The 10,488-nt window shown below is 40.8% G+C and overlaps 1 protein-coding gene across 3 annotated transcripts in view; it reads left to right on the top strand.

Annotated features, from left to right (window-relative positions):
* The window catches only part of luzp1 (leucine zipper protein 1), a 37,101-nt gene extending 27,238 nt beyond the window's left edge, over positions 1–9,863 (top strand). For 2 of the 3 annotated variants that reach the window (XM_008117087.3, XM_008117086.3), the window contains exons 3-4: positions 1,294–1,487; positions 2,708–9,863. In XM_008117087.3, coding sequence (XP_008115294.1) covers positions 1,294–1,476 — 183 coding nt within the window. In that variant the 3' untranslated portion in view covers positions 1,477–1,487; positions 2,708–9,863. Of the gene's footprint in view, positions 1–1,293; positions 1,493–2,707 lie in introns of all 3 variants that reach the window. The other variant, XM_003224957.4, reaches the window with a different exon arrangement.
* The last annotated feature ends 625 nt before the right edge of the window (positions 9,864–10,488 follow it).

The raw sequence follows: 10,488 nt of genomic DNA, 5'->3' as shown, positions 1-10,488 counted from the left end.
AAGGCTTGGTAAACCTTTTAAACTGCAATTCCCAGAATCCCCAAGCATTGGCTATTCTGGCAGGGATGTTCTGACTGTTGTCTGACGGTTTTAAGATCAAATCAGGGGGGTGCTGTGTTTTATACATCTTAATATATTTGTGTAATTGTTTTATTGCTTTTAACTCTGTGTTTTTAATATTTCTATGTTTAATTCTATTTAATGAGTATGCTTTTTAGATGTTAAATTATATATTGTATTGCTTTTATTTTTAGTTGCTTTTTAGAGAGATAAAGTGGGATAGAAATAATAATAACAACAACAACAACTCCAAAAGTATTTTTTTCAAGCTGTTATTGGAATCTAGAATCATTGAACTTGAAGAGACCACAAGGGCCATCTAGTCCAATACCATTTTAATATGCAAGCACACCATTCAAAGCACTCCTGACAAATAGCCATCTAGTGTCTGTTTGAAAACCTCAAAAAAAAAGCCCCATCTACACTGCCATATAAGGCAGTTTCAAACCATATTATATGACAGTGTAGATGGGGCCAAGAAGATTGTTTCTGTCTCTCCACCATCTCTCTCCCTCCTTGAATTTTTCCATGGCATTTCTATATAATACACCATAGGTATGTGTAAACAGGCTAATTATTTCCATTTTTTCCTGTGCACTAGTTACCTTTGAACACTTATTTATATGGCCGGAACGGTAGTTCTTTCTAAGCACCACCTCCAGGAAATATCTTGGTCCCTTATTTTGTGGTGGAAACAATACTGGAGTTCAGCAGAACTTGCACAAGTGAAACTACAGTCCAAATCCTTCATTTGGGTAGTTGTTTTCCCATCTGCTCTTCAAAATAATAAGATTTTATTGTGGAAGTCACAATGCTTTTGGCAGAGAAAGGGCTTAACAAGTCACTGAGAATAATCTTTCAAATGCTTAGGAAGCCAGAAGGCAGCAATTAGAAATATGTGCATGTGGTTTGGATTTTTTTTTAAAGAACCATGATATTGAGGGAAGGATGCAGAAGGAATTTTGAATATTTCTGGGATTAATAATACATGTTCCAATACTGTTAGGGTGACATTGATTTTGATTTAGTGGTGTGGGCCCTCTGCTGGTACTAGTTCGTAAATGCAGAATTCTTTTGGTAAGATTTATTTAAAACCATGCCCTGTCGTGCCTGAATGCATTTATGTTAAGGATTTATTTAGAACCCAGCCATCAGAAAGATGCCAGCTGGGAGCAACATGAACAGACATCTGTCTTCCTAAAGCACCTAACCCCTTTTTTGGTTTTGGTACAGGAGGAACACAAAGACTTTGTTCTCAGTTCCAGAAGAAAACCATTCAGCTCCTCTGAGCAGCTCTCCTGGGCGAACACACCAAGGAAGAGGCCAGAAAGCAAGCTGGAGTCCTCCTGCCAGCTGCCAGGCAGCAAAGCCGAGGGACGGAGACGTTGGTCCAAAGGCTACTCAGAAGGAAACTGATCTGACTGAGGGTGAGGTGGGATCTGTTGTAGTTTATAACAAGAGATTATTGTGCTCCTTTTGTCTTGTCACAGACTATGCCTAAGAACTGATGTAGACACTCAGCAGATTGTGGGTTAGTATGTCTGTCATCACCATCATAGGTGATCTCTCATCGGCAAGTAGGATTGTCTCCCAAAGGTAGAGTCTTGGCTGTAAGCTGGAACAATTGATTCCATATCCATGGCTCATGGGCCACTCCATGGCTCTGGACTTCCAGATTTCAAAGTTCTGCCCCTGTCGCTACTCACCAATTGTCAAGGGACTTTTGTTGATTTTAGTGATAGACACACATGCCATTGCAAATCATCTGTTTGAAGTAATCCCCAGGTGTATATCATAACAGCAACCCCCTGGTGCATGTAACCCCACTGACCACATAACTACTTTGATTCCTTTGCCACATGAAAGGCGTGATATTAGATAGATGTAGATAGGCAAAGAGACAAACAATTGTTGTGGTTAGATTCCCAGACTAGGAAAACCCGAGTTTCAAACCTTATTGATCCATGAAAGTTGCCAAGTGACCTTGGATTGGTCACATACTGTGATCCTGATCTACTTTCGATGATTGTTGTTAAGATAAAAGAGGTGGATGCAACTACAGGTTGATAAATCCATAGTTTCCTTCTTTCCCTGTAGACACACTCCTATTGCTCTGAACTCTTTTGAGGAAGTGTAGAATAGAGTTATACCACCCATATAAATAATCGTATCATTTAGCCATTTGCTCTTTTCCACAAGCAGGGAATTTCTAGTTCTAGTTTAGTAGGACCTGATTTCTTTTCTCTTTTGGGAGAAAATTGTGTCATGTCATTATTGTTCGTGCCTGCAAACTCAGAGCAACCACTTACAATCTGGATGATGAAGTGATGGAAGTTGGAATTCAACACAACTGGGAATGCTTTGGTTGGGAAGAGCAGGTGTTCTTAAGGAACATCCGGTGACCCAAGCCCTCTGGTTTTCATGGATAATGGAAAGCTTCCTCTGTTCTTGCTTCAGCTGCAGCAGCATGTGAACATCAATGACAAAGAAATTGTTCCCTCTTTTAGACCTCAGCCAGGAAGAAGCTGAACCATCAGCCACTAGGTTAATAGCAGGAAAGGGAGAAAGGCATCAAAAAGGGTAGCAATGAATAGTTTCCCACAAGTCCAGCACTTGATAAAACATATTTTTTCTTTCTCCACTTCAGTGTTTCCTGTCCCAGTACATGACCTCCAGAAGCTGAACTTCATCCCTCTCCTTGCTCTGGTCTTCCATGCCGCTATCAACCACCGGGACCCATCTGGTGCCTGTCCTTCAACCGTTCTGTGCTCAAGGCCTTGCCCTTTCCCTTAACCTTGGGCAGATTTTAAAATTTTATTTTAAGACTGGCTTTGCATTTTCATTCACCATGGAGTAGGCCACAGCATTGTTGCTCAGGGGAATCCCACTCAATTGTCTTAAAGCTTGAACCTGCAGGACCGCATCTTAAGAGACAGCTGGGAAACATGGGACAGATTGCTAAAATCTTCATTGTCTGCTTAAACATTTCCTGGGAAAGCAAAGAGCTTTTTGTGTTTTAGTAACCACTACAAGTGGAGACCTCGCTGAGTTGCATCTTGACCTTCAGGATCCTTAAGAGGCCAGAATTTACACGAAAGCCATGAATCAGACTACTAAGAGTCTCCATCACTCACTGTGGATTTTTGCTGTTACAGCTTCAGAGAGTACAGTTTGCACTGAACCTAGATGCCCCGTAGTCTGGTGCTCCAAGCACTGGCTTGGCTGCAGCTCTGCAAGGGAGCGTTTGGAAAGAGGAGGCCATTGCTTCACAACAACCCTGTCTCCTCTGCCCTCAGCTCCTCACCTGCAATGACTTGGCCCTTGTGAAAAACTTTCTCCCCAGTTCTTAAGCAATAACCTAAACAAACCCTTGTCATCACAACTCCTTTGCTGAGGATGGTCAGTGCACCTACCTTCTTTCACTCTGAAGTCCTCATGAATGTTGCTTCATTCCTTGGGCAAGTCTAACAAGATACAGCCTCTAGTTGCAACGGATCAGGCAGTGCAAAAAGCCTTATCACTACATCCTTATGGGACTTATCACTACACACTGTTGCACAAGGCCAAGAAGGAGCTCTTGCTGAGAGAGCTCCCCTCAATGCATTATTTGAACTAATCACATGAGGTCTTAATGCTGGCCCTCTTTCCCCTCACTGGGACTGCTACTGGGAAATTTTGGCAGAACTGGCTGGAAAGTTGAGCAAGAAGAGTCTCCTGTGTACAGTAGTTCAACACATTCATGGGGTGGGAAGGGACACTTTTTTAAACATTTCTGCTACCTCACTCTTCACTTGCTTGAGCAAAGGGACCAGTGGAGATTCTTCCAGAGATACAGTGTCCTCCTTCCATACTGAAATCAGCACACTCCGCTGTGCATCTCCACATATCTGCTCTAAGTCTTCCTCCATGTGCTTGGAGTATAATTCTTAGATGCTGCTGAACTGTAAGTTTTCATAATCTCCTCCCTACTTCCTCCAAGTTGCTACTGCTAGGCATTAAGGTTTGGCCCAGAACTGTCTGCCATCTCCCTTTTAGGATGAGCTCTGTTAATACGTGCATACCATTCTGAAATTGTCAGCCAGTTTTCCCCAAGCTAGTATTCTACAATTGTTACGGGCTACATTTCTGATTGTCCCAGCCAGTGGTCAGTGGTCAGAGATGGAGTCCAAAATATCAGAAGAGCAAACCAGTGCAAAGTAATGGCACCAAAAGCACTAGCTGTAGATTATGGGAGGCAGTAAGAAGACACGTCCGTTCATGCATGTGATCCCATTCACCATCCCCAAGCAATTAATATGTGTGTGTCAAAAGGGCCCTTCAAGACTGAAGCCATTCATCCTGCAAGGAGATGCAGGTCAGTCAGATCATGGTGTTGTGTCCAGGAGATTTGCAGAAATAGATATGCAGACAGGGATAGATGCTTAACCCCAGTCCTCACGTATGCTTGCACACATGCCCATTTTGCCCAGTACAGCTGAGAACAAACATGGGGTGAATGTTTACTTGAGAAGTGGGAGAATCATTAAGTGGGAACTGGAGTAATTCTCTCAGTTCTTCCTTGCAACTGCATCCTTCCTTGCCCAGATATTAGTGCTGGTAAGCAAACAGGTTTGGGGATCTGTGTTTGTGATTTATTAGGGTTTTGTTTAGCTCAAAGCTCATCTTGAAATCCCAATTAATATCCCATCTTGACCAACTGCATTCTCCTGTGCACATGATCAAGTTTAGTCAAAACCACAGTTCTTACTTGTTCTTACACACAACAAATTCTTACTTACTTGTTCTTACACACAACAAATCATGCATCAACAGTTTTCCTTCCAGCCCACCAGCCTGGCTTGCCTGCCACTTGCTTGAGGGGTGGACTGATGGCAAGGCCCGAAAAGGCAGCATTGTTGCATCTAAATTAAGATGTGCCTCAACCTCTCAATACTGGGGGGAGTTTAATTGCACTTTGAGGAAAAGGAATCAAGACTAAACATTCTTTCAATTTTTAGTTGAAAAAGCAGAGCTTTCTCCAACCCTCTGGGTGTGTTTTGCAGAACTATAGAGATTAGTTTGGCTCACAACTCTCTTGCAAAGCCAATACAATTGTTGACTTTCTGGGATTTTTTTAAAAGATGGAACAATGCCAGTATTTATTTCTTTGCCTTTTAATATGTTGAATCTTTATAAAACTTAACTAGATTCTGTTCTCTCCCTCATATACTTATTTTATGTAGTTTTTTTTAAAGAAGTATAAATGTTCCTGATTGTTTTGAATATATGAGGCAGAGGACACAGGCAATACCTTTTATTCATCTAGCTGTTGAAAGTGTTAGTATAATACCAAGTAGGCAGGGTCTCAAACATAACCCTTCTACTAAGCTGAGGTGCAAAATGTCCAGGTATCCTGTTTGGCAAATAAAATTGACTATTGTCACATATTACCTCATAGTGAGGGAGGTGGCATGCTTTAGGCCTTTCAAAACATGAAAAAGACTTTGTGCTTTTAAAAATTAAATTCTACAAGAATTTCCCATATTTACACATACGTGTGTAATGCATTGCTGGGCACTGGACAAGACCACACCTGACCTGTGCAATAGCCTGCTTAGCTGTTAATTAGATTATATCAAGTACTGCTCATCTCATTCACATCCACCACTGTTGAAGTCTCGAGATGTAGAGTCTTATATTCACTTGATGATGTAATTGTGTTATATCCACAAACTGCAACCATGCCTATCCCAAGGTCACACTGATTCCGTTGACTTGAGAGTGACGTCACTTGACTAATCAGACTGGTTCCATTAATAGAGTGTTTACATAGCCTTCATTCCCTCTCAGCAATAACTAACTTGGAGCAGCCATTTGTCATGCACAAAACCTGTATGTACTAACGGCATCCATTCACTGGTCAACAAGGGCTTGAGAATTTACCTGAAGTAGTTGTATATACGTGTGTGTTTGCATGCTAAACATGTTTTAAAAGCCATTCCACTCGATTTAAGAAAGCACTTTAGCTGTCACATAACACAAAACAGTTTCATTCTTCTCATTGGAAGTTGGATCTCACCCTACTTGAAAATGCAAGCCAACCACCCTTGGGGTGTGTGCGATGCTGCTATCCAAGCCACTCCTTTGGCTGGGCTATCAATGCCTGCCATTTTCTGCAAGGTGAAGCAGCCGATGCAGAGCAACATATTTGTTAGCACCTTTCTGAAACATATTTATATGGAAATGAGTTCCCTTGGAACTTGATTAGTAAGACTGCTGCCTTAAATAGTACCACCCCACACCATTTCCCTTCTCAGCGTGGTGAAATTTCAGCCATTTTCATTGTGCTCTTAGAACAACGGGGAACCTAAATGCCATTGAACTATAGCTCCACAACTCATTACCATTAGCCAAGCTGGCAGGGGCTTCTGTGAATTGTATCTAGAGCAGAGCTTTCCAAATGTTTCTTGTTGGTGACATAAATTGTAGGCATGCTTCATTTTGTGACACAGTAATTCAGTTTTACTAGCAATCCAGAGGAAACCAGCCCCATATAAGAAATATGGGCACATATATAAATTGTAATAACAAAATGTATGGGGACACAACATATAATGGAAATATTTCATGTACAGTAGTCTCACTTATCCAACATAAACAGGCCGGCAGAACGTTGGATAAGCAAAAATGTTTGATAGTAAGGAGGGATTAAGGAAAAGCCTATTTAATGTCAAATTATGTTATGATTTTTCAAATTAAGTATCAAAACATATTGTTTTACAACAAATCAACAGAAAAAGCAATTCAGTACACAGTAACGTCGTGTAGTAATTACTGTATTTACGAATTTAGCACCAAAACATCGCAATGTATTGAAAACATTGACTACAAAAGCATTGGCTACTAACAAATTGACTACAAATAAAGATAGAATTGCATAAAATGAACTTACAGTAATAACATTGTTGGAAGTTAAATCTGTAAAAAGTTCAGTCCTTGCTGCCTAGAGAAACAGCTGTGGATCTGGGTGGGAGGCAGACTCTATTGGATAATTGAAGGTTGGATAAGCAAGATTCTACTGTATATTCTTTAAAATATGCAATTTGTAATACAATAGCATACATTTCCAAGATTTTTGTCATTTCTTGTTATGTTCACGCAGCACATATGCTGCAGCCAATACAGTAAGGTGTGCCGGCATATGCTTTGGAAAGCTCCGATCTAGAAGGCCAAATACTCCACAGCCTGGCCTTTGAACATGGGCAAGAATTGTAGCCAGCTAGCTGTTGGAATGCAGGTCTTCACATTCTTCACTGCTGGGAGGGGGGGGGGGGGCGGTGTGCAGCAAAACATCATCTTGAAGACTTAAAACGTCTTCTTCAAATTTTGGGCTTTCAAGGTGTGTTGAAGTACAATTTCCATAATCCCAACTGTCTGTGATTTTCTAGTACATGGACATGGAACCCAGTGGTAGCCCTCTAGAAATTTTGGATTCAACTCTCAGAAAGTTGCAGGCAAAAATAGCTACTAGGCCAAAAGTCTCCACTCCTGCTCTAGTAGGAGCAGGAAGAAAGCCCAAATGATTTTTCTTCTTTTAATAAATATGACAATCAGCACCCAAAATGACATACCCATCTCGACAAACAGCTCATTTTTTACAGCTACATTGGTAGCTCTCATTGGAATTGAAAAATTACCATATTATGCAACAAATTGAATAACACCCCCTTATAAACATCTTCATCCATCTATGGTCACTACTTCTTCCAGGACCTTGTTGGTAGGGCAAAGTAAAATGCATTTCCCACTCATCCCAAAGTAAGGGATTCAAATCTTAGCTACAAGGGCAATTGACTTTGTTGCAGGAAAAAACAATCTTTTCTTTCCACAGACCAATATAAAAACTAAGTCTCAGAAAAACATATCACATGTCTATTTCTTGAACCTTGATATCAAAATATATTTATGCATCTCGGAAGAGGGGCAGTGAGTAACTTTTCCTTACAGCTTGTTTGAGAGCTTTTATTCTATTAACTTTTGGCCCAGTTTGATCCAGGAAGCACTCAATTCCAAGACCCACTGCAAAGTTCAGAAAAAAAATCAGGACTCCACAAAAGTAATTCTGCTCGCATTGTCTTATTTAGCCAGTTGTTCAATCTCCAGAGGAAGAACCCTCCCACAGCTTCCCACACTATTTGATGCCATGTCCTCAGGATCTGTTGATAGTCTTACATTTCACATGGTATAATGAATGTAAATATCCATTATAGTATAGTTTGGGGTTATCTGGCCCCGTAAAAATCAGAAGATAGTTAGAAGATCTAGAAACCATAACCTTGAGTGCAATAGGAGCTGATTGTATTATTGAACAGACAGTGACAATTTCAGGAAATGGAAAATCGTTTAGCTCAAGTTGCACATTTTTTAAAAAATCTGTAAATATTTGCCAACAATTTGGCAAGTTCATTTCTGTTTTTAAAGGTAACTCATCAGCATAAAGATCCTGAAATCATCCAGGGACTCTATGCTGGGAATTTGTGAGTAAAAAGAAGAAAAGAAATCCAGTGTTCTAATTATATATGCTGCATGTGTTAATTTTTTCCCTGTCAAGAAACGTAAATTACAACTTATTCCATCTGGAGGTCAGAAGAATTGCCCTCATGTACAGCCTGCACAATGCAGCCTCCCCTTCTTCATAACAAAACCCAAACTGCAGCTGCTCTCCAGAGCCAGGGAAAAGCACTCACAAAGCAGTAGCGCTTTGTTATGCAGAAGATCCCAGGTTCATGAGACTTTGAGACAGCTGCTGCCACTAAGTAGATAGTCCTCGACTCGATGTGAGTACATAAGGCAGCTTTGTACATCCACATGCCACTAAGAGTTAAGTATCTGGCTTTCTGTGATAAATTGTTGTCTATGTGCCAAGAATATAGGGTTTTAGCCATAGGGTTAGCCAGAAGGAACCCACATGTATGCAGGAGCAGGATATTGCCTCCCAGGCTTTGAACTGGTGCACCTGCTTCAAATGATATACAATAGGAAAGGGACATGCAAAAAGGCTTCCATGATGCCACATCTCCCACCCTTAGCGCCAGTGGAAGACCATAAAATACTTTGCTGCTTCAAATGAAGTCCCAATATGATTTCCAAAGAGAGAAAAGGGGTGCAAGGTGCTGTTGTGCATGGGCCATCTTTCCTCCTCATTTTCTTTCCTCTTGGCTAGAGACCAAAGGACTTGTTGACCCCTTTAGTGGTTGTGGGAAGCAGTGTGCCTTCCATGCCTGCACAAGGGAGGAGGGACAGTCTTCCGGCCAATTATAAACACTTGAGAATCCTTCAGATTGTGTGGAATGTATTTTTAAGAGATGAAAATATATTTTTTCTATTCGCTAATATTAAGATTGGGTGAAAGGGACTGCCAAATCCTGACATTGTGTACTACAGGCAGATGAACACCTTCTGCCCTGTCTTCCCTCGTTTTCAGGTTCAGAAAGAACAAGTGCAATTTAGCAAGGTGTTGTTGTCCCAAGGTCCTTGTTTGCCAGCCATCTCAAGCCCAGCAACTGACCAGCACTGTCCCCATCACTCCACCCCGGCTCCAGAGGAAGAAGCACGGTGGTGCTAGCATGTTCACTTGGGGGAAAAGCCCTGCCCTTTCACCTCCCAAAGTTGCCTGGGCACTTAACAGCAGGTGGGGCTTCACCTACCCATCACACAAAACAAAAAGTCTGCATGCTATGTTTAAACGCAAATGTTTGTCTGCATGTTATCTTCTGACTAATATTGTCTGTTCTACAGTACATAATAAAATGATTTGTATGGTATTATAATGTGTGGATTACTTTGAGCTCGAAACATGTAGGATTTCTATGAGGAAAAAAACCCTGTTGAATTTTATACAATCCACACATGTCAAACGCAAGGTCCGTGGGCCAAATCTAACCACAGCATTTTATATGGCCCACGAGGCTTTCAATATCAGAGCAACATAGGCACATTTATTTATTAACTTTCTTTATACCCTGTCTTTCTCACTATGGGGATTCAAGGTGGCTGGCAACCACACATTTTGGTTCCCATTTATAACAAAGTGATTACAAAAAATATAAACACAAACAGTACTGTGTGGGTTAGGTTAAAATACAATTAAAATATGATAAATACAGTTCAGCAACCGCAACCATTTGTGGGAAGAAGGATATAACTCTCTGAACCAACAAGAAAGAATTTCACAAGTGAGATACGCACACAAATGTCTCCAGTTAATTATGGCACCAAATTTAGTTACCTTTTGTGTTGGTTTCTGATAGCATGTTATTTAATATTTATAATCAAAATATGTCTGATCATTCCTTTGACTTCCCAGATCAAACTCTATTCATTAAGAATAATGCCACCATATTAGGTGCTTGACAAGAACCAATGCTTAACTTCAAGTGATGCAGATTC

This window comes from Anolis carolinensis, unplaced genomic scaffold (genome assembly GCF_035594765.1).
Source record: "Anolis carolinensis isolate JA03-04 unplaced genomic scaffold, rAnoCar3.1.pri scaffold_10, whole genome shotgun sequence".
Classification (NCBI taxonomy): Eukaryota; Metazoa; Chordata; class Lepidosauria; order Squamata; family Dactyloidae; genus Anolis; species Anolis carolinensis.
Note: the sequence above shows the minus strand (reverse complement) of the source record. Positions and strands in the feature narration are given on the sequence as shown.